This window comes from Lynx rufus, unplaced genomic scaffold (assembly GCF_022079265.1).
Source record: "Lynx rufus isolate CCGP_SWC_20201006 ecotype Redwood Valley unplaced genomic scaffold, mLynRuf1.p SCAF_1, whole genome shotgun sequence".
Taxonomy (NCBI): Eukaryota; Metazoa; Chordata; class Mammalia; order Carnivora; family Felidae; genus Lynx; species Lynx rufus.
Window position 1 is genome coordinate 144,064,772 of NW_025814823.1, and position 24,548 is coordinate 144,089,319.

Here is a 24,548-nt window from a genome sequence, read left to right on the forward strand (position 1 = left end):
AATATAAGACCTACAACTGTATCATTTTGCACCAAAAGTAGCCATAAAGACAAGACTCACACAGTATGTGTATATAAAACTTTCAAAATTACCTTTGCATTTTTTCTACATTTAAAAAAGAAAAAAAACAACTTCAATTTCCTAAAGACAGTATATTTATTTAACCTTATTTATACAAGACAAAATGTACCCCCACACACATTTATATATAATTATGTGTATATATGTGTGTATACATTTATATCCACATTTATATACCACAAAAGTGAAACAGATGATGAAATAAAATGAGCTCAGAAATCAAAAGATGGAATGGTCTTTTGGTCTTTTACTGGCAAATTTCAGGTGCTCATTATTATAACAATTTATAATATAATAGGGCTCTTATAGTTCTTCAGTAATCATTTCAACTACTCTGTAATAACAGCTAACCCTTGTGGAGCACCTATTACATGCCAGGAACACACACACACACACACACACACACACACACACTCTCTCTCTCTCTCTCTCTCTCTCTCTTTGAATTCTTTAAAAACAATCCTATAAAATAAGAATCTTATTTAATTACCTTGTTAAAATAATTAAAATCCTTATTTTAAAGACAAGGTATCTAGGCAGAGAGAGGTAAATAACTTTCTACAAGTTACTGAAGGGGCAGAACCAGGCTATAAGCCAGGCGGTCCGACTCCAAAGTTCACACATGTTTTGTTGTCTCTAAAAATAAACATTATTTAAGATGAGCGATTCGAAGTCACACAGCCAGCATATGATAGAGGCAAGTCAAATCCTGTCTCCTGCTTCCCATTCCCATGTTCTTCCCAGTGTCTCTGACAGAGAGATGACCACCACTTAAAGAAAATTAATTAATAACCAATTAAAAAAAAATAAGCAAAACACAAAAGTTCTTCAAAAACACAGATTAGGCCCAAAAGCAAACTCAACAGCCCATCTTTGTTTCCGTCTTTCCTACACAGCAGGAAGACTCAGAAGAAGGAATTTTCATTTTCACATCCCACGTTAAGGACTTTATTTAGAGAAAAATCTAGATCTCTCTATTTCGATTTATTGCATCTTTGACATTCTAAACAACAGCTCAGTAGAGACATATTCCTTCCTCCGCAATGAAAATATTAATACCACAAACACCTGCTCCCTAAGAGGCCAGCTGGCTTACCTACTTCTACAGGTTTGCTGGAGAGAGCTGAGAAAGTGAGATAGGTCACATAGCAGCTTATGAGCCCCGACTGCAGTAGCCCGGAATGTGGCTGTCCTAGAAAGTGAAAGTGATAGATTTCAACACAGCATTTTACATTTCAACAATAAATAAGCCAAAAAAAAAAAAAAAAAAAAAAAAAAAGCTCCCCACCCCTAAATGATATTCTTCAAACTGAGACCCCCATCTCTAAAGGAAAGAAGAGGTATAACATGTTTTCCAAATAACATTAAAAAGGTTGATTAGGCCAAACCTAACTCCAACGTTCTGCCGAGTTCTCTACCTACCATCACGTTATTTTAATAACTACAACTGTACTTAAACGCTCTGCCTAGTCTTCCTGAGGCTCATTAACACTAGCTCTTAAATCTTAAGATCTCAGAAGAAAATTCACTATCATTATTTGTGAGACCACATAGCTTAGTGAGGTAAATGATAGAGATATCATAGTGGAAAAAAGCTCAATCTGATAACAGACAAAAAAAACTTGTGGGAATAGCAGTTCAGGTCAGAGAGGAAGGCACTGGGGCTCGGCATTCATTGAGGAAGGGCTTTAATATGTTATAATATTTAAACTAAACTAAGTGTTTTTATCATTCAGAATAACCAAGATATGATAAAAGGAATTTATCAAATTTTGGTGAAATTTTCTACCACCTGTCTACATGAAAAAATTTATTTTATCCAGTCTTCCCTCTGATTAAATGTGTTTTGAGTTGTAGTTGTTAAGAGTTATAGACTCTTTTATAATGTTGCTCTTTGGCACGAGAGTAAGACTCACCTTAGCAACTAATGACATTAAACCAAATATTTCAAAATATTACAACTATTTTAAAAGGTAGGATTTAACCCAAACAGTATTTTAATCTGAACACTAATATGTTTTAGGGAATTCTTAACTGATCAGTTAAAGGGACTGGGAGATTAGTACTCTCAATTTCAATAATGTACTTGAAATTTTCAGTGCCAGAAAACCTTTAAATTATCCAATGCTAGTTCATTTTTTTTTTCCTTAAAGTTTATTTATTTAAGTTATCTCTATACCCAATGTGGGATTTGAACTTACGACCTGGAGATCATTCTTCCAGTAGGGACTAAACTATCCAGGTACACCAATACTATTTAACTTATTAAATCATCATTTTAGAAATGATTTGAAGAGCTATAAATTATTGGCCACATTGCCCTTTTCCTATCTAGAAACCTGAATGTCATTTGGTTTTCTACAAGGAAATTAGGCCATGGACACTTCTTTCTATAACCAAAGATGGCAGTCTGGCTTAAGACATCAGAAGTTGCTTATAAAAGACAACTCGAGTCTATACTTTCTAAAGCACTTCCAAAATCCCATTATTTCTTCCCTTTGCCTTTGTGGATTGTTTGTTTGTTCGTTTTTAAGTAAGCTCTATGCTCAACATGGGGCTTGAACTCATCAACAGGAGATTAAGAGTTACATGCTCAACTGACTGATCCAGCCAGGCACCCCTCTTCCATTTGCCTTTGAAACAACCTTAGGTCACGTCAGGTTTACAGATTTGTTGGCTTTACTGAGAAAGGACTTGGATCTGAGGAAGGTTAGCTCGTGGGCCAGCTGCTGGCTCAGCCAGATCAAATTTCCTGCTTCTTGACTCCTAGACCACATGGTCCCTGATTTTTGGTCCATAGGCCTTGAGTGAAAGATGAGCCCAGAAAGCACTCCTTCCTCAGCCTTCTCATTCAAGTTTTACACAGAGATTATAGGGAAGAACTTAATATACAATCAGGGCATCTTCCATTTAAACGCTCCTTGTGGTACATTCATTAATAATGGTTAATAGCTGGGGCGCCTGGGTGGCTCAGTCGGTTGGGCGTCTGACTTCAACTCAGGTCATGATCTCACGGTTTGTGGGTTCAAGCCCCACATCGGGCTCTATGCTGACAGCTCAGAGCCTGGAGCCTGCTTCGGATCCTGTGCCTCCCTCTCTCTCTGCCCCTCCCCTGCTCACGCTCTCTGTCTCTCTCAAAAATAAACAAACATTAAAAAAAAATAATAATGGGGGCGCCTGGGTGGCGCAGTCGGTTGGGCGTCCGACTTCAGCCAGGTCACGATCTCTCGGTCCGTGAGTTCGAGCCCCGCGTCGGGCTCTGGGCTGATGGCTCAGAGCCTGGAGCCTGTTTCCGATTCTGTGTCTCCCTCTCTCTCTGCCCCTCCCCCGTTCATGCTGTGTCTCTCTCTGTCCCACAAAAAATAAATAAACGTTGAAAAAAAAAAATTTAAAAAAATAAAAAATAAAAAAAAAAAATAATAATGGTAATAGCTATCTTATTTATTGCCTTTACTACATTGAGATCTTTCTTGACAAGAAGCATGCCAACTATCCCATTCAGCCCAAGTGAAGACTTCAATCCCACCCTTCCTACTGCTGACCCATCCATGATAAATTATGGAGTGGCCAGAATTTAAAAACAAAACAAAACAAACAAAAACACCGGGTTTGGTCAAAGACACACAAAAAATATATAAATGAGGAGGGATGGAAAAAACTTGTGCTTACGATTTTGGACACAAGGCGAGATGGCTACCACTGAAATAAGCAGACACAGGCCTCCGTTCAGCCCCAGGAGAATTTTGTTTTCCAGGCAGCCGTCCTTCTGGGTGTAAAACACTGCCATCAAAATCAAGCCTCCGGTGGCGATGGAGTACATGACGAGTGTCACCAGGGCCAGAGCGGCATACCACAGCTTGTTGGTAGCTGTGCCGGCAGTCCTGTTTCTCCAGAAGTGGTAAGAGGGAGAGGAGAGAAGACAAGGTGATGAGGCCCCTGTTCTCTGACCGTCTCTCAGGCGGTAACTAATGCTATCAGCCCCCAGGCCACTATCACCCCAGTTGTCCGGAAGACTATCATTTTATCAACAGTTAGTCTCAATGAAAGCTAGAAGGTACAGGTAAACATCTCAAAACAATTTTGGTTCAGGCTTAGAATTTTTCCTAAACACTACAACATTCTGTTTTTACATATGTATTCATCAACTAAAATGTACTTGCACAGACTTGACTCTAACCTCTCCATTCTTTTTTTTTTTTTTTAATTTACTGTGAGAGAGAGAGGAGGGAGAGAGTGCACACACACACATACACATGCGTGCAAGCGGGGAAGGGGCTGAGAGAGGGAGAGAATTCCAAGTGTGGAGCCTAATGCAGGGCTTAAACACACAAACCATGAGATCACAGCCTGAGCTGAAGTTGGAAACTTAACCAACTGAGCCACCCAGGCGCTCCATAACCTCCCCATTCTGAAAAGGAATCGCCCTGGGATAGGTTTCAGCAGTATTAAAAAGCAGCTCTTGGGGCGCCTGGGTGGCTCAGTCGGTTGAGCGTCCGACTTTGGCTCAGGTCATGAACTCACGGTCCGTGAGTTCCAGCCCCGTGCCGGGCTCTGTGCTGATGGCTCAGAGCCTGGAGCCTGTTTCATATTCTGTGTCTCCCTCTCTCTCTGACCCTCCCCCGTTCATGCTCTGTCTCTCTCTGTCTCAAAAATAAATAAACGTTAAAAAAAAAAAAAAAAGTAGCTCTTAGTTAAGTTGTCTTTGTGGTTTCCCTCTCAACACAGAGCCTGGAGGGGCTGCTGTAGCAGCTTCTGCTAATGTCCATCTTCTCTTTAGGGAGAGACAAACTTCACTCAAAGACTGGATGACCTCGGCCCTTTCATCCCTCTGCTGCAAAGGTGGGTCTGTAGTGGTACTGCTTCTCCAAAGCGATGCCACATAGGATTAAAAGAGAGTTGGTTTTTTTTTTTTTTTTTTTTTAAGTTTACTTATTTTGAGAGGGGGTTTATTTATTTTGGGAGGGGCAGAGAGAGGGAGAGGGAGAATCCCAGGCAGGTTCTGCACTGTCAGCATAGAGCCTGACGAGGGGCTCATATTCATGAGATCATGAGAGCATGACCTGAGCTGAAGTCGGATGCTCAACTGACTGAGCCACCCAGATGCTCCAAGGGAGAGTCTGAAAAGAATAAAATCAGCTAGGAAAGGAGTTAAAAACTGTAATGGGATTTACAATAAAAACCCTTAAAGAAGAGATTAATTTTCTCTCTAGTTTATGTAAATATTAATAAAGGGATAAGAGAAATGAGCGGTGGTTTAACAATCTATAGAAATCGTTGAGGACAATAACAAGAGTTCAAAACCGCTCAATCAAGACGATAGAACCATAGGGAGCACGGGTGAATCACTGTCATCTGCCTTATGATTAAACTGCCACACTGTAACCACATTGTCACAAACCTTCACAGAGAAAGCAACTTGCTTAATGTTTTCACAGAACTGGAAAGTATTCAGGCAACTCAGCTAAAATGTTTTAATGATGAAAAAGTTACTGCAGCCAGAGACAAACAGGGAGGGAAGACCAAAATCATAATGACCATCATATTCCTGAAACCACGCCAGTGACCACAGAATTAGTCTAACATAAAAGGCACACGAAGGAAATAATAGAGTAAGACTCGAGAAGGGGTGGGGGGGAGTGGATGTAGAAGCCAAATGGTAATCGATGACAGGAACAGAATGCAATGTATAGAGAAAGGCAAACACTGCTGACCAGTGTGTGGGTAGGGTGCAACTGTTCCTTTACTGGTCTTTTGGGCTGTTGCTAGCATATGAAGACTTTCTTATAGTCAATATAGGTCTACATTCCCAAAGTTAAATTCCCAACCCTAACCTCTCCCTTCAACTTTAGACTCACATTATCCAACTGTTCAGCGCAGGGGGCGGGGGAAGGGGCCTGGTCCAAACTGACTTCCCAAATGCGCATCTCTACCCCCTAATCCTGCTTTTCTTCATCTTCCCAAACTCAGAAGGTGGCAGTTCCATTCCTTCCTTTTGGGAAGGGAAACTTTTTTTTAAAAAAGAAAAGAACTCGTGACTACAGTCTTTTTTCCCTCCCCCCACCCAACCCCACCTCCTCATCACCACCAGCAAAGTCCATAAGTTCCAATTTTGGAATAGACTAGAATCTGACTGCTGCTACCATTGTCTGAGCTACAGCCATCTCTCACCTGGATTATCTTCCACGGGCCTCCTTACTTGCACCTCTGACACCCCAAACCTTTCCTGGAATTAAAATATACTTTGTAACACTTTCCTCTGGTTTCAAACCCCACTAATGCCCTTCCTACCTCACATAAATGCCCCAGAAGCCCGACAGCATCTGGCCAAATGGCATCTCCTACCTCACCTCTGGTGCCCATCCCTCACCACAGGGGTGCAGCACAGTGGGCCCCCATTTGCCCCCAAACAAGCCAGGCATGGGCCCGGCACAGTCCTGCCTCAGCCTCCACACTTCCTTCTGTTTGCAGTGGTCTCCCTCACACCTGATCATGAAGCCTTTCCCTGCCCTGCTTTCCTCAACCCCCATACCCTGCTTTCTTTTTCTCCGGTCTTTTCCCATTGAACCTGTTACTTATTTACTTGATCATAAATTGGTTATCTGTCCATGCCTCCTGCCCTCCCCAACAGGAGAAGGTAAGCTTCATAGAGCAGGACATCACTGTGTTCACTGCTCTTCTCCTGCTATTGAGTGCCTGGCAAACAGGTGCCTACTGAATATTAGTGTAAGAAATGTCAGCTGTTAAAAAATAACTTTGTGGGGGTGCCTGGGTGGCTCAGTTGGTTGAGTGTCCGACTTCAGCTCAGGTCATGATCTCAAGGTTTGTGAGTTTGAGCCCTGTGTCTGACTCTGTGCTGACAGCTCAGAGCCTGGAGCCTGCTTCATATTCTGTGTCTCCCTCCCTCTCTGCCCCTCCCCCCCCCCACTTGTACTCTCTTTCTCTGTCTCTCTCTGCCTCTCTCTCTCAGGAACAAACAAGCATTAAAAAAATAATAACTTTGTGCAGCAGTGTTTTAGGAGAATGGCTGCTATTCCTGCTGCTCCAGATTCATGACATCCTCCTTAATGACCTTTTGTTTTGCAGATAACCCAAGTGCCATGACTTACTTATCTTTATACTCTCGGTGCCTACCACATTGTCTGGGACACAGTTAATACTCCCCAAAACTGTGAATAAATGCTAAATGAGAAGAAGTGCTTCAAAGGAGATTAGAAAAGGACCAGACAACGGGGCAGAGTGCACCAACCCAGCAGTACGCTGGCACCAGGCTGGGCTCAGGTTCTGGAGTAACTAACACCTAGCCACAGCAGAAATGACAAATCTAGCACGTTTAGAAAATGGGTCTATGTTAGAAACACCTAAATGTACCTTCTACTTTTTGCTATTTCAATTTTGATATAGAAGTGTCACTTCAAGTCACAATATCTGAGGTCGAAAGGAAAAAGAAAATTAAACATCTAACGTGACCATGTTATTTTGCAGGTGTGAAAACAGCGGTCAGAGAGGCCAAGTAATATGCCCAAAGGGAAACAGCGATCTAGAGGAGCAGAGGGACAGACACCTGCAGTCTCCTGGTTTCCGGACCCCTGGCCTCTGTCCTACTGCCTTTGGGATCTGCTTCTCAAGATATTTCTTGAAAAGAGGAAACAGGGGCACTTGGGTGGTTCAGTTGGTTAAGTGGCCAACTCTCAATTTCAGCTCAGGTCATGATCTCCTAGTTTGTGAGATCAAGCCCCACATGGGGCTCTGCACTGACAGTTGGGAGGGAGCCTACTTGGGATTGTCTCTCTCCTCTCACTCTCCCTCTCTCTCTCTAAAATAAATAAGTAAACTTAAAAAAAAGAGAGAGAGAGAGAGAAAACAGAGAGGAAAAGGGAAGAAAAAGCAGTTTGGTTGTTCCATGAAAAGTGATGTATTATATTTTCTAGACTATCCTTGTAAGCAATAGTCTCTGTTAAAAAACAAACCTAGTAAATTAGATTAATTTATCTGAAAATACATTATTAGTGAGCTGCCTAGCTTAATCCTAATTTTAGGCAGACAAATCAACTATGAATATGCTGACATTAAGGGATTTTGTTGGGATACTGGCCTCAATGTGTAGACAATAGCAACATCATCGGTTGCAAAGCACTTAAGTTGTTCTTACTGAGTGGTTTCTGGAAGGTTTTTACAGCAGCCAAACTCTTCCAAAATGCCTGTTAAAACTTAGCATGAATAATTAGTCCCAGAAAATGGCTTCAGAACTGAGCAAAACATTCAAGTCAGAGTAAAGAAGCTCAAATATTGTCAAGAGAACATACTGCTTGCTGGGTAAATCAGGCACCCAGTATCAAAAACGGTATTCTTCCACCATGAAGTTCCCTATTTTGACCTATATGTGTAAGAATTTTAGGAAACATTTAGAATGATTTTATATTAGACAAAATAAATTTCTGTAGTATCACTTATGTGACTCCTCTATGTGCTGTAAATATTTTAGAAACTGACTATTAAGTATTTGGGTATTTAGTATTCACTAAATTATAAAATGATAACACTAGCCTTTCACTCAGGCATCTCTTGATTTGATCTCTAAAGAAACAAAACCAAACCCAATGAAACACTAACTACCACCAAGCTGAAGAATATAATCAGAATGAAAAGTTATTTTGAGGGAATCTGGACCGTATATTTTGTTTTGTCCAAGAGAAAAAATAAATTTCATGTTCATACATTATTTTCTGATTTCTTTTTTCCAAAACAGTTTAAAATAACATGATGCGAATAAAAATGACAAAACAACAAGAAGTCTTCCTAGGCACAATAGATAGTTATTCTCATTTGTTATTTTATAAGGAAGCTAAGCAAACAAGAGCAGCAAAGTGCCCTGCCTGGGGGCACAAAGGGAGTCAGCCTGGCCTTTAGCACTCAAGGGGCTGACACTTACCTAGTTGCCATTTCCTGAATTGTGTGGCTCAGCAAGAAATAAAACTAGCTATTAATAATTTGGCATTTCCTGCTTATCCTAGGATGTGAATTCCATGCTCAAGGCGCTTAGAAAGAATCTACATTTTTAAATTCAGGATGGCTTTCTAAGGTAGCACAACAGATCTTTATAATCTTAGGCAGATTGAGAAAGAACCAAAAAAAATTTTTTTTAAGTGTATTTATTTACTTTGAGAGAGACAGAGACAGCACGAGTGGGGGAGAGGGAGGGAAAGAGGGAGACAATCCCAAGCAGGCTCCGCACTGTTGGTGCAGAGCCTGATGGGGCTCAAACTCATGAAAGATCATGACCTGAGCTGAAACCAAGAGTCAGACTGACTGACCCACCCAGGTGCCCCCAAAGTACTTTTTTCTAAATCTCCTGAGGATGGAGGCATAAGATAAAACCTGCCCAAGTTTTCAGGCACCTAGCGTCACAACCGGGGAGCCAGGGCCAAGAGGTGCCAGCAATGGATGTGAGTGTGGCTACGTCACAACAGCAGCTGACTCAGAGCCCAAATGAGAGAACAGAGGGAAAAGCCAAAAGCCAAAAAGTGAAAAAGAAATAACATGGAAGAAGGAAAGGAAGAAAGGAGAGGAAAACCGGTAGAGGAGAGGAATGAAGGGAAAGTGCGCCAACCTGTTTCTCGCACGAGCAGGCTGCCCACCCCTGCCAACACAGCTCGGGGTAGACCCTCTATCAACACCGTACTGCAGGCAGTTTCCCCGAGCAACGACTGAGTTCACTTGGAAACCTTCCCAAAATGCACATACCAGTTCTTGTTCCATTTATGTGCAAACTCCACGAGCAGGATGAGCTGGATGCCTATAAAGATGAAGCCCCCGACGGCTCCCACATAGCGCCAGGCTGCAAAAGAAGACCATCCAAAAGGAGATGAGGGGATCACTCCAAGTGCTGAGCTTAAAGGAGAATAATGACTACAGTTTATCTTTACTACATTCTTACTGTACCTGCAACACATTTAATTTCCACGCAAGCGTATAAGATGGGTGCTATTGTTACACGCACTTTACAGATGAGAAAAATTGAGAGTCTATGCAAATCGGCAAAGTCCCACAACCACAGGGCTCAGTCAATTAAGTGTCCGACTTCGGCTCAGGTCATGATCTCACAGTTTGTGGGTGTGAGCCCCGCATGGGGCTCTGTGCTGACAGCTCAGAGCCTGGAGGCTGCTTCGGATTCTGTGTCTCCCTCTCTCTCTCTGCCCCTCCCTAGCTCACACTCTGTCTCTTTCTGTCTCTCAAAAGAGAAATAAAACGTTAAAAAAAAAAAAAATGTCCCATGGCCAGGAAAGGACGTAGCTGGGATGTGAACACAAAGCATTGTGTGTGGCTCTTGAGCATCTAAGCTGAACCTACACACTGTAACTGACAGCTACCCTAAAAGATGCAGCTATTCACAAAATCAACAACGACCCACGATTTGTAAGTAAAAACACATCTTAAGAAGAAAAAAGGCAGTGAGCCACCAGAGATTAGTAGAGAAATGAGGGTCAGACTGGGGGCCACGGACTCAGATCCACTCCTCACTCTGCTACAAGGAAGCTCTAACCTTCCGTGCCATGTCTCTAGGTTACAGGTTGTCTATGAAAATGGCTGAACTGCAGTTGTCTATAAAAAGAACTGTTGGCCGCATCCCATTCTAAATCTATCTTTCTAACACATAAAAGTACATCTGTGGGGAACAGAAAACTAGTTAACAGCATTTTAGGAAAAAATAAGACTCCGAGAGGACCTCCTTCAGGAGTGCATGTAGCTTGTTATGCCCCTAAAAACTAGCCAGACCCTAGTGACCATTTGAGGGGCCATAGGCTGTTCCTTAGGGACTGACACAGTGTGAATGTTTTTACTACCTTAATTAGGAAAATGAATTCGTTTGGGTTAAACAATGTTTTGAATCTCCCTAGTTTTCATGTAGAAGGGCCCCTGTTTCAGCTATGATTAACGGTCCCAAATTAAATTAAGTTTGGGAAATTCTAGGAATAAGAAATGTAATCCAATATTATATACAGTTTCACATAGGTAAGTTTAGAAATAAGGCTGGATGATGCCTTTCTTATCTCATTAGAGCTGCAGCTGATTTAAAACTCAGTAGCCTCGTGTTCTGCGTAGGCAGATTTCCCGGCAGTGCTCAGAAAGAACAAGGCGTCCCAGAACCCCTTCAGTGATGGTGTCATGCTGACATGCTAAACTGGTTTTCAGACAGACTTGCAGGGCCCCATTTTCCCTTCAAGCCAATCACCTTAAAATTATCAATTGAATTCTCCAGGCTGTAGAGTAACACCTGGCCAGAAAGGGAGGGAATAGGGGAAAGATCTAGATGGAGAAAGAGGAGTGAACAGGAAGGGATAGGGAGTGGGGAAGGTGGATACAGTGTGGGCAGGTAAGGCAGGAATTTTTTTTTTTTATTAAACCACAAGAAAATCACTAATTCGAAATATCAAAGGCACCCTGGACTACACTTTTGAACAATTTTACAAAATGGGTAAGAACAAAATAAATAGGTACCCCAAATACCCCATTTGTACCATTCAGAAAGGTCTCCTGATCTGGAATGAAGAAAGCTCCTGAGCACATGGCCCCCAACAGCAGAAGTTTAAAGAACCAAAAGCTGGAAAGAAAAAAAAAAAAAAAAGAGGAAATGTATTTAAATGATATTCATGGAAGGACAAAAGACCTTTTATAAGGTAAGCATGTCAGGAGGCGCCTGGGTGGCTCAGTCGGTTAGGCGTCCGACTTCGGCTCAGGTCATGATCTCATGGTTCATGGGTTCGAGCCCCGCATCGGGCTCTGTGCTGACAGCTCAGGCCTGGAGCCTGCTTCGGATTCTGTGTCCCTCGCTCTCTGCCCCTCCCCCAGTCATGCTCTGTCTCTCTCTCTCTCTCAAAAAAAAAAAAAAAAGAGAGAGAGAAGGTAAGCATGTCAGTCCATGTTTCTACCATTGGTACTGTTCCTTCCAAATCGAGAGGAAGTAATTAAGTGACTGGAGACTGCCTTGTCCCATAATTAAGACCAATTCAGCATAGCCGCTGATTGCGCAAAACATCACTTTGTTGCAGGGGGGTGGAAATGACCTAGGGGTAGGTCTTAGTACTAGAAATAAAAACGCCTATCTCTGCTGCATCTCTCACTGTGGTACTGGCGTGACCAACAGGATTCTAATTCTTGGGCCACTGAGGGGTGACAAATCCCCCCTTCCCGAAAACGAGTGTCAACAATTTCAACTACAGGAAGAGCAGTCAGATGGTTGGATTAGAAGAGGTCAAGGAACACTATTCTGAATATCAGGAAAGGGGAAACTAGGGGCGCCTGGGTGGCTCAGTCGGTTAAGCGTCTGATTCTTCATTTTGGCTCAGGTCGTGATCGGATTGATGCTTTGTGAGTTAGAACCCCGCACACTGACAGTGCCAAGCCTGCTTGGGATTCACTCCCTCTCTCTCTACCCCTCCCCTGCTCACACTCCCTCTCTCTCAAAATAAATAACTATTCAGAAACCAACCCCCCAAGACTGAAGACTCACCCGTTGTGAATATGCGCTCTACAACCTTTGCTGCTGTTGATTTTCAAGGTCAGAAGGCAGAAGATGAAGAAGAAACAGGCCATTCCAAAACAGACTCTATACACGGCAGAATACCCCACTAGTTTCTCACAGGTGTCACCAGCTTTAATGCCTTTACAAATATCTTCGTAAAAAGGAATCTGAGGAAAAAACAGAAAAAAGTCATCTGTTAAAACTGGGTAAAGAGAGGGGTGCCTGGCTGACTCAGGCAGAAGAGATTTGACTCTTGATCTTGGGACTGTGGGTTTGAGCCCCATGTTGAATGCAGAGATTACTTTATAAACAAACAAACTTCTAACAAATAATAATAATAAAGTTGGGTAAAGAGGGGCTGTCATGAAGTGTTCCCTGAGCCTGCAAATCAAAGTCCAATGTGGAAATGTACTTTGGGCATAGAGAAACAAACAATTTTCTCTGAATCATTTTTTTTTTAATTTTTTAATGTTTTTATTTATTTTTGAGACAGAGACAGCATGAGCAGGGCAGGGGCAGACAGAGAGGGAGACAGAATCCGAAGCAGGCTCCAGGCTCTGAGCTGTCAGTACAGAGCCTGACTCAGGGCTCGAACCCATGGACTGTGAGATCATGGCCTGAGCTGAAGTTGGACGTTTAACCGACTGAGCCACCCAGGCGCCCCTCTCTGAATCATTTTTAAAGACACAGTGCTCATAGCATACCACTTCACCTTTACTCATCCTAATGAATTTTGAAATCTAGCATCAGAATTTTTAAAAATTATACTTGTCATTTTTCTTGAAAAGCATAAACATACAGAATAAAAGTGAGAAACTTCCTTCACTCCTGACCCAAAATGTCACTCCTCTCCTCAAGAGAGTTAACAATTTGGTGGGTATTTTTATTAGTTCAGGTGTGTGTGTCCTCATCCCCATACTTAGTCACAATACACACACACACACACACACACACACACACACACACACACACACATATGTATATAGTATATACAAAAAACAGCTTTATTAAATAAAAGATTATACGTATTTTTCTGTGATGTTTCTTTCCAACTAACAGTAAGCCGTGGAGATCTTTCCCTATTAATTATACATAAAATCCCAACCCACTTCTTAACCACTATTTAATATTTTATAGTAAGAATTCTAGATCAAAATTGGTAAGCTTCCCACACTGAACTTGTTAGGGACAATTTTTTGTTTCCTGTTATATGTTTTCTTGCTATTACAAATGCTGACTCAATAAACATTGCTATGCCTGCTCATTGCACACATGCCATTATTTATACAGGAAAGACTCCTGACCTAGAAATGGAGTCAAGTTTTAGTTTCAAGAGTTAGAGTCAAACCACACTTCAAAGACTGTAGCAATTCATGTCTCATCAGTAATATCTGAGACTGCTCACATTTCCAACCTGAACCTGCAGTTTAAAGATAAAGTAAAGGTTCATAACAAATGGCCTCAAGAGGGCGCCTGGGTGGCGCAGTCGGTTAAGCGTCCGACTTCAGCCAGGTCACGATCTCACGGTCCGTGAGTTCGAGCCCCACGTCGGGCTCTGGGCTGATGGCTCAGAGCCTGGAGCCTGTTTCCGATTCTGTGTCTCCCTCTCTCTCTGCCCCTCCCCCGTTCATGCTCTGTCTCTCTCTGTCCCAAAAATAAATAAACGTTGAAAAAAAAATTTTTTTAAAAAAAACAAATGGCCCCAAGATATGCCACTTTGGTGTGAGAATTACATTGATCTGAAAACAATCAAGTTCCAGAAGACTCAAAAAACTTTGGCCTTCCTTGCTAATTGCCTAAAAAAAAAGTAGATGGGGGCAGGGGAGAATTTAATAGAGGACTTGTTCCAGGAAGGGAGCTACCACCATAGACCAGTACAGCCTAGTGCACCTGGGTGGCTCAGTCAGTTAAGCATCTGACTTCAGGTCATGATCTCACCCACCATTCGTTGAGTTTGAGCCCTGCTTCAGGTGCACCCTGCTTCTCTGAAAGAAAGAAAGAAAGAAAGAAAGAAAGAAAGAAAGAAAGAAGAAAGGAAAGGAAAGGAAAGGAAGGAAGGAAGGAAGGAAGGAAGGAAGGAAGGAAGGAAGAAAGAAAGAAAACGAACAAACTACAGCATACTATGAACTAGGTAGTAGACAAGGAGGAATTCAGCAAGGTCTGTTTATGAAAATTCCTCTGTCCCTTGCTTCCATATGGCCCAGCAAATCTGTTTACCAAACATTTACCCTTTATCTTCCAGTAAATTGCCTTCCTTCCCATCAGAGTCTCGAAGTCTCAAGCCCCTTCCCCCTTCTCCTTAGTTCAGGATGACATATATACCTCATTTTGTCTATCTTTGGAATCTCATGTTTATGAGATAATGTGGATTCTGTGAAAGTATGAAATTAAGTTTGATTTCCCCTATTAATCTGTCTTGTATCTATTTAATTTTTAGACCAGCCAGGAAATTCTTGAAGGGTGAGGAAAAATTTTCCTCCCCCCAAATAAAAAACACTATCTTGTTTCAATGTCCTCATTATGAGTAGTGTTCACATCTTTTGTTAAATTTATGGCTATCTGCATTTTTCTCTCTGAATTGGCTATTAATTGAGCTTTTTTTTTTTTGATCTGTTGACACTGTTATTTATGAGTCTTAATCTTCTGATAAATGTTGGCAATGGTTTCTTCTAGTCCAACTAGAAGCTTTCAATGTAAAACCTATATGCATTACCAGAATGATTAAAATCTTCCATAATAGGGGCGGGCGCCTGGGTGGCTCAGTTAGTTGAGCGTCCAACTTCAGCTCAGGTCATGATCTCATGATTTGTGAGTTAGAGCCCCACATCAGGCTCTGTGCTGACAGCTCAGAGCCTACAGCCTGCTTCGGATTCTATCTCCTTCTCTCTCTGCCCCTCCCCACTTGTGCTCTGTCTCTCTGTCTCTCAAAAATAAATAAAATAAAATAAAAAATTTTTTAATCTTCCATAATAAAAACAAGCAGTATATTTCTTAACTAATGTTGGAAAATAAAGATTTAGTCAATGGTTATTAAAAAAAAAAAAAGAAAAGAAACTTTGCTTCTTATTAACATCAAAGTGGAACATTCTTCAGAACAAAACAATAAGCTGAAAATCACATTGTAACTGTTATTCACAAGACAAAAAAATATCGCAGAGGGGAAAAAATGACACAAAGCTGGAAGTAAAATTGAAGCATGACAAGCTAGTTTTTTCTTCAGAAAAGATTTTTTTAAGCTTATTTATTTTGAGAGAGAGAGAGAGAGAGAGAGAGAGAGAGAGGAGTAGCAGCAAAGCGAGAGATAGAGAGCAAGAATTCCAAACGCGGGGCTTGAACTCACAAACTGCAAGATCATGACCTGAGCCGAAACCAAGAGCTGGACGCTCAACCAACTGAGCCACCCAGATGCCCCTCTCCAGAAATGATCTTAAAGGCTACTCAGATTTCCATCAGCAAAAGGAAAACTAAATTTAATTGGGAGTTCATTTTCCTGAACGAAGATTCCCTCCACTCAGAAAATGTCTGCAGTCATTATAATACCTGAATCTGAAACATGCTTTTCCAAAACAGCATGTTTTTTCAAGTAAATGCCTCGGGCAAAAATGCATTGTTGCTGAGAACCAATTAGTATAGGTCCTTGTCTCTGAACAGATAGATACACAAGATTTCATAAAGAAATGTCAAATATTTTGTAGTCAGAAAGTTTCTACAACCGCAATTTTCTTTTTTTTAGATCAGTTCAAGATGTAAAAGAATAGACACACTACTGTATTTTTTAACAGGCTACAAAACAAAGTAGCATGTGTAGGATTACCAGATAAAATACAAAGTGTATAGTTAAATTTAAATTTTGCACAATGACAGATTTTTTAGTCTCAGTACATCTGCAGGAGTGCTGACAGTACGGACTCCATCTTTGGCCCTCCTGCTAGTTTGTGTTCACTTGATGACCTCTCTTGGGGCTGGGTGTTCAGGGCGCCCTGGAGATTAATATACTTAGAAATGCCTGCCAGGCCCAGATGGAGGCTGGGGGAGGCTTGTTTGGCCCTATGAATCAGTTACATAGAACATGGTCTTCCCTCTTCCTGAGGCACAGGTGGTGCCAAAAGATCTAATTGAAGGTTAGCTGTCAATTAGGTACATGTGAACCCTCTGACCTCATGACAGTGCTCTCACGCATGTCCCCTCCCTCTGTAAAATCCAAACGAAGGTCCAGACTTTGCAGAGAATAACTGCACTTGCCGGGGATCCTTCTCTGCCAGATCAACCCCTCACCCCCACACTCAGTAAGTCACCCTAAATAAAACTCTGTATAAATTGTATCGAGTTGCCTGCTTCGTTTTCCAGTCTCAAAGTTGCCTTCTCAGTTTGGGAGAAATAATTTACTCTTCCTCCTCTACCTTCTAACAATGAATGCTCCATACAATATTTGGGACATACTTATGCTAAAAAAAAAAAAAGCATTCCTTGTCATAAAATAAAGCTCAAAAGAAGTCAGGCTCTCTCTGGAAGGGGCCAGGTGTACTCCATGCTAGAAAGATGAAAAGATGACTGGTTTCAGTAGGTGGGTAAGGTGGAAGGCCCTGGTTCAAAAGTCCAGGTAACAGATGAAGAAGGTAAGCCACTGGTAGGGAGACTAGAAATTCTGTAGGTAAAAGTCCTAACTGGTAGGACTATATGAATGACAAGAATGAAGTGAAGGAGGGGGCGGTGGGTACTGTTTGGGGTGGTGGGGGAATGGGGTTGGCATAGGACAAACAGGGGAACTAGAACAGATCAGGCGTTTGTTTTAACATACAGGGTTGGAGGCACCCTGGGGCATCCCAGTGAAAATGTCTAGTCTGGAAATTGTTTTAGGACAGTGATTCGGACTGGGCCCAAGGGCACAGGAAGCACTCCCATGCAGGTAATAAGAGAAGTCAGCAAGTGCTTTCCGAAGGAGTCTCAATTTTTAGCTCGTGTTTTACCATAAGTGAGCAAACTCACAAGGTTAAAAATCGTCAAATAGTCAACATCCAAAAACCAAATGATCCAATTAAAAAATGGGCAGAAGACACGAACAGACATTTGTCCAAAGTTGACATCCAGATGGCCAACAGACACATAAAAAGATGCTCATCATGACTTACCATCAGGGAAATACAAATCAAAACTACAATAAGATATCACCTCACACCTGTCAGAATGGCTACAATCAACAACACAAGACACAAAAGGGGTTGGTGAGGATGTGGACAAAGGGGAACCTCACGCACTGTTGGTGGGAATGCAAACTGGTGCACCGCTTTGCAAAACAGTGTGGAGGTTCCTCAAAAAGTTAAAAATAAAACTACCCTATGGTCCAGCAAATGCACTACTGGGTATTTACCTAAAGAACAGAAGAACACCAATTCAAAGGGATACATGTACCCCTATGTTTATAGCAGCATTATTTACAACAGCCAAATTATAGAAGCAGCCCAAGTGTCCATCGAAAGATGAATGGAAAGGGGCGCCTGGGTGGCTCAGTCGGTTAAGCGGCCGACTTCGGCTCAGGTCATGATCTCACGGTCCGTGAGTTCGAGCCCCGTGTCGGGCTCTGTGCTGACACCTCAGAGCCTGGAGCCTGTTTCAGATTCTGTGTCTCCCTCTCTCTCTGACCCTCCCCTACTCATGCTCTGTCTCTCTCTGTCTCAAAAATAAATAAACATTAAAAAAAATTTTTTTTTTAAAAAAAGAAAGATGAATGGAAAAAGAAGATGTGGTGTTCATACACACATACAGTAGAATATTATTCATCCGTTAAAAAGAATGAAATCCTGCTATTTGCAATGACATGGATAGAGCTATACAGTACAATGCTAAGCAAAATAAGTCAGAGAAAGACAAATACCATATCATTTCACTCCTATGTGGAATTTCAGAAACAAAAAGATGAGCAAAGGGGGGAAAAGGAGAGAGACAAACCAAGAAACAGACTCTTAATTATAGGGAACAAATTGATGGTTACCAGAGGGGAGGGGGGGTGGGGGGATAGGTGATAGGGATTAAGGAGTGCACTTGTCTTAAAATGAGCACCGGGTGATGTATGGAATTGATTCATTATATTGTACACCTGAAACTAATATATTAACACTGCACCTTAACTAACCGGAATTAAGATAAAAGCTTAATTTAAAGAATGTTTTTAATTTATTTATTTTGAGAGAGCGAGAGAGACTGAGCACGCACACAAGTGGGAAAGGGGCAGAGACAGAGACAGAGAATCCCAAGCAGGCTCTGCACTGTCAGCACAGAATCCAACGCAGTACTCGGTCTCACAAACTGTGAGATCATGACCTGAGCTGAGAACAAGAGTCCAATGCTTAACCAACTGAGCCACCCAGACACCCCATTAGGCTGTTTTGCTTATACAGAACTTATTGCTCTACAATACTCATCCACCTCTCCCTCCTTCCCTTCTCTCTTCCACTCAGTCAGCAAAACTAATTTCTGACATTCCCCCCTCAACTATGACACAAGCATGTCAGTACCCCTTTCATCTACACCAGCCCATCTTTTAACTTCAGGCGCTTCTCTGCCTAACTCCCCACAAATCCACTTCTCTCCTCTCCTCCCCAAACCCATTTCAAGGAGAACACTAATGCCAGGAGGCCTAAACTTCCACTCTAAACCCCCCCACCCCCGCCCCGCTTATTTACTCCCAGAGGCTCTCAGGCTCATCAAAAGGTGAGTATGTGTTTCATCCAAAATAAAAGTAGCCAAACTACCCACTGCTCCAAGTACTAAGACCTGCTTTATACTCTGTGGGTGACTTAGTCAGTTAGTCCTCAGTAAGTAGTGAATATTTTTAGGCAAAGAACCTCTACGTTGAACAAGCTGGCAGGATTCACGAAGGGGGAATTTGCTCTGGTTCAATATTTGCTCTTCCAAGTTCCATCCCAGTTTTAAAAAAAGAAAACACACATCATACACAGGCTCCACACTATGGAGTGAAGGCAATGGGCTGGCTCAGGGTGTTGCCTCCTTAAGTCGGGCCCTGGGCATCCAAGGACACTACATCTATGTTGGTTCTGTAGGGACCTGTGGGCAAAGGGTTTCCTTTCAATCCTCAAGGCAGCCAAACTCAAAGCCATAAAATTATCAGAAAAAATAAACAAGGACTCAGTGGACTTCCAACCCCAACTCCCCTACTAACTTGAGCAAATTACACACCCTCTCTGAGCTTCAATTTCCATATCTGTACAATGAAATAAAATTGCCATCTACCTTATGAAGTTGTCCTGAGAATTAAATCAGTCAGTCCTTGTAAAGTGATTGCCACAGTTCCTAATCCATAATAGCCATTAACTAAACTTCCTGGGGTGCCTGGCTGGCTCAGTCTCAGAGCATGAGCCTCTTAATCTCAGGGTCAAGAGTTCAAGCCCCACACTGGCCACGGAGCCTACTTAAAAAATTAAATAAATAAACTGCCTTAAATTCTAAAGTACTATCTACTTTATAAAAAGAACTTTTGGAGGAGGGGTGCCTGGGTAGCTCAGTCAGTTGAGTGTCCAACTCTTGATTTTGACTCAGGTCATGATCTCACAGTTCCTGGGATCGAGCCCACGTCAGGCTCTGTGCTGACAGCTCGGAGCCTGACTGGAATTTTCTCTTTCTCTGCCCTTCCTCTGCTCGCGCCCTTTCTCACACACACAAAATAAATAAACATTAAAAAGGGGGAGGGTGCCTGGGTGCCTCAGTCAGTTAAGCATCCAACTCTTGATTTCAGCTCAGGTCATGATCTCACAGTTCATGAGATAGAGTCCCACATTGGGCTCTGCACTTACAGTGTGGAGCCTGCTTGGGATTCTCCCTCCCTCTCTCTCTGCCCCTCCCCTTACCCCCCCCCCCAGCACGCAAGCTTTGTTGATCTTTCTCCCAAAATAATTAAATTAACATTTTAAAGAGAAAGAAAGAAAGAAAGAGAGAGAGAGAGAGAGAGGGAGGGAGGGAGGAAGAAAGATCTTTCCAGGGAGGGAATCAGCACATTACATGAACAACTGATGGGTTGCTGCATTCTGACTTAAACACAGTGGGGAATAAGCATCTTAGAAATCAGGAGATGCTCTACTCACTTTACCAAAGGATTGGTGTTGCAAGATACAGGCTAACTTCCAATAAGATGACTCCTTCCCTGGTATATTTATATAAGAACTGAGTTCCAAAAAACAACATTCATTTATCTGTTTTTCAGAGATCTAGCCACTGGTCAAAGAAAATATATCTGAACTCCCAAATCAGGGAAGATATTTTCAAAACATCAACACAAGTATGAAGCTCAAAGACATGGAAGCTAGAAGGAAATCCACACAATTTTTCCTACACAGGAGAGATGCCAGCTACGTCCCCCAAACAACTTCAATCTCAGAGGAGTAAGTATCAAGAACCCACAGAAGAGGTATGGAAAGGCCTACACACAGGTCTGGTTGGCCCAAGGCCCAGATGCTACAAACTTAGAAAAAAGTATGGACTTTGGGAGGGTTCTTACAGAAGCAGAGAGGAGGAAGATGAGAGGTGTGTCCTCCTAATATGAAAGTGTTATTTGGGAGAGATGAGAAAATGGCATATTAGTAAAGCTAAAGATTCTCACATTATATAAAATTTCCAGAGCATTTCCATTTAAAATTTCCATATAAAAGCTGCAAGGAAAGCTTTGGGCAGGTTGGCATGAGTAATAGCATGAAAACCAGAAGAACTAGCTCTGCAAGTTCTGTTTAATATCTCTTGACAATGAATTTCATAACCAGAGCCTCTTTCTGTCTGCCTCTCCTCTTTCTGGTATTCCACTTATCTTCAAACTTTCTAAGGCAATTTGTTTTTCTCTGTGGAATAATGTCAGGTCCGTATCAGTGATGTCTATCTGTCACCCGCCAACAGACAGGAGCTGTGAAATGGGGAACACCGAAGTCAGCTTCCATCCTCCTGTAGACCACCTCTGGGCTCATTCCTTGATAAGTGATTATCTCTGAGGCCATTTTCGTGACGGGGTACAGGTTTTTATTTTCATTTTTTTATTTTAGAAAGAGTGCACACGCATGAGAAGGGGAGAGTGGCAGAGTGAGGGAGAGAAAGAATCCCAAGCAGGCTCCACGATCAGCACAGAGCCCAATGCAGGGCTCAATCCCACGAACGGAACCGTGAGATCATGACCTAAGTAAGCCCAAATCAAGAGTCAGGTGCTCAATGGACTGAGCCACCCAAGCGCCCCCTGGGGGTAGGGGTGGGACTATTTAAAATCAGTACCAACAACCAACACTCACTTCCCTTTGGGGTGGGTTTCTAAATATTTTTAAGATGCAAGTCTCCATTTGTCATTGTTAAAAACCACAGGAGGAACGCAACTTCCACAGTCTAGTTTTATCTGACCCTGCCACCTCTGAAATCAGGAACTCAATGCCTCCAACAGTAACTCTGCAGAATCACAGAGGCATGATACAGAGCTGGCATTAGCACTCACAGCTCCTCCACCTCAAGCATTTCATCAGGATCGGCACAGCCCCAAATATGATTAGACAGAAAACAACTCTGTTCAAACTGTCAACAAAAAGCTTTCAACAGAAACAAAACAACTCCCCGAGGACTGAGTAATTATGATGGAATGAAAGGATCTTCCACGGGAGAACAGGGATCAACTAATGCCAGTCTCTAGGAGAGAATTAGGTAACATCGAAGGTAGAATGTACAAACTACACCACACCAGTAACAGAAGTAAGAGTTAATCCCAGTGAAAGTTTTTATAGCTCTGCATTCAGAAGGCAACAGCATCGGGGAATGGGGGCCATGGAATGGATAGGTCCCATTTGCTGATTTGATGTAAGCCTACAAATTAAGGCAGAGGAACTCAGGTACAGGAATCCTGGTTTCTAGCTTGAGAGCTGATCTGATGGCAGACCAGTGGTGGGGCAATAATTCACTTAAAAAACAGATTGCATTGGAGGTGTCTGTATCAATGGGAAGCATGAGACAGTGACTAAGCAAGGTGCGGTGCTCCAGGAAGATAGCTGGACTAGAGATAAAGATTTGGTAGACCAGCAGAAGTGGTAAAAGAGGCAATCATAGGTAAACTCACGGGGAGAGGAATGTGGTGAAGGAGGGGAGGGGGGACAGGGGTGGACACAGCCCCAAATGCTGGGGAATGCAAATATTCAGGGGCTGGAAAGAAGGAAAAAACTCAAGGAAGAAACTGAAAAACTACAAACTGAAGAAGAGAAGTGGAAGGAGAGGCATTCAAGAAGCAGAATGTGGACCGTCTGGGTGGCTCAGTCTCTTTGCATCTGACTTCAGCTCAGGTCATGGTCTCACGGCTTGTGAGGTCATGAGTCTGAGCCCTGAGTCAGACTGCCTGCTGTCAGCACAGAGTCCATTCAGATCCCTCTGTCCCCCCTCTCCCTCTGTCCCTCCCCAACTCACTCTCTCAAAAATGAAAACAAACATTTAAAAAAAATTAAAAAAAGGAAGCAGAGTGTGGTCAGCAGTGTCAAATAATGCCACTGTGCGGGGACTGAGAAGTAACATTGGGTCTGGCAGCCAAGAGTCATTTGGGACATTGAATCAAAATATTCTCTAGAGCCAGTGGGAGCAGAAGCCGAACTACAGATGGTTGAGGAGATAGCCCAGGTCTGGGTATGGGTCAGGAAGCAAACCCAGCAGGTCTTTTGCCCATACTTCCAAGAAATCAAGCGGCAAAGGCCAAGGATCATTCCTAAATTTTATTGATTTGTGATTACTCACGCAATACTTAATAATTACATTCTTGTTGCCAAGGAAAATGTAAATTACAATAAAGGTAGAGAAAATACAACCCTCTTGACCATTATCACCCCACCTCCAACTTGATTGCTCCCCAGAGGTAAGCACTGTTGCAGCTGTGTGCATACCCTTATGGACACTTTGCTGTGTTATTCTACACTCACTACATCTTGGGGATGGTTGCATGTCCGTACCAACCCTAATTTAGTTTCTGTTACCCAACTGCCAGACATTTAGGTTGTTTCTGATTTTTCACTCTTATAAAAATAATGCATGGGAATGCAAGATGGTGCAGCCACTCTGGAAAACAGTATGGAGGTTCCTCAAAAAACTAAAACTAGAGGTTCCTCAAAAAACTAAAAACTAAAAATAGAGCTCCCCTACAACCCAGCAATTGCACTACTAGGCATTTATCCACAGGATACAGGTGTGCTGTTTCAAAGGGGCACAGGCACCCCCATGTTTATAATAGCACTATCAACTATAGCCAAAGTATGGAAAGAGCCCAAATGCCCATCGATGGATGAACGGATAAAGAAGATGTGGTATATCTATACAATGGAGTATTACTCAGCCATCAAAAAGAATGAAATCTTGCCATTTGCAACTACACAGATGGAACTGAAGGATATTATGCTAAGTGAAATTAGTCAGTCTGTTGCATACACACGACTCCTGAAACAGAATGCTATGGGCACCAGTGACAGTCACAACAAAGTTTATTACAATGAGAGGCAAGGCCGACCAATCAGGACCAACACTCTTGATAAGAGAGCGCCCTGAACAGCTGGGGTACAGAGTTTTTATAGCCAATCACATCGTTTTATCATCACCTGGGAACAGAACAAAGAAATAGTTTCCAGATGAGTTAGAAACAGTTGCCAGATGAGTTAGAAACAGTTGCCTAATGAGGTGCTTATTTTAGACTTTCTGCCTCTAAGTTGCAACCAGTGGATCTCCTTGACCCTGCCTCTGATGCTCTTTTCTTTGAACTTTTGTTTCCTTAATTGGTGAAGCCTAATTTATAAGGGTATGAGGCTTAGTTTACAAAAGTAAAGCAAGGCTGTTATCTCTTAACCTTCAGTGTCAACACAAAGCTGTTATTTTTCAAGCTAAGCATTAGCCCTACACTACAATTTAACCCTTACATGTCAGAGAAAGACAAATATCATATGAC

At 42.3% G+C, this 24,548-nt stretch overlaps 1 protein-coding gene across 1 annotated transcript in view; it reads right to left on the reverse strand.

Moving 5' to 3' along the window:
- Positions 1-24,548, reverse strand: part of SERINC5 (serine incorporator 5) — a 102,078-nt gene that overhangs the window by 20,816 nt on the left and 56,714 nt on the right. The window contains exons 3-7 of the mRNA XM_047088493.1: positions 12,590-12,768; positions 11,598-11,680; positions 9,823-9,916; positions 3,751-3,962; positions 1,178-1,273 (exon numbers count right to left, since the gene is read on the reverse strand). Coding sequence (XP_046944449.1) covers positions 1,178-1,273; positions 3,751-3,962; positions 9,823-9,916; positions 11,598-11,680; positions 12,590-12,768 — 664 coding nt within the window. The remainder of the gene's footprint in view (positions 1-1,177; positions 1,274-3,750; positions 3,963-9,822; positions 9,917-11,597; positions 11,681-12,589; positions 12,769-24,548) is intronic.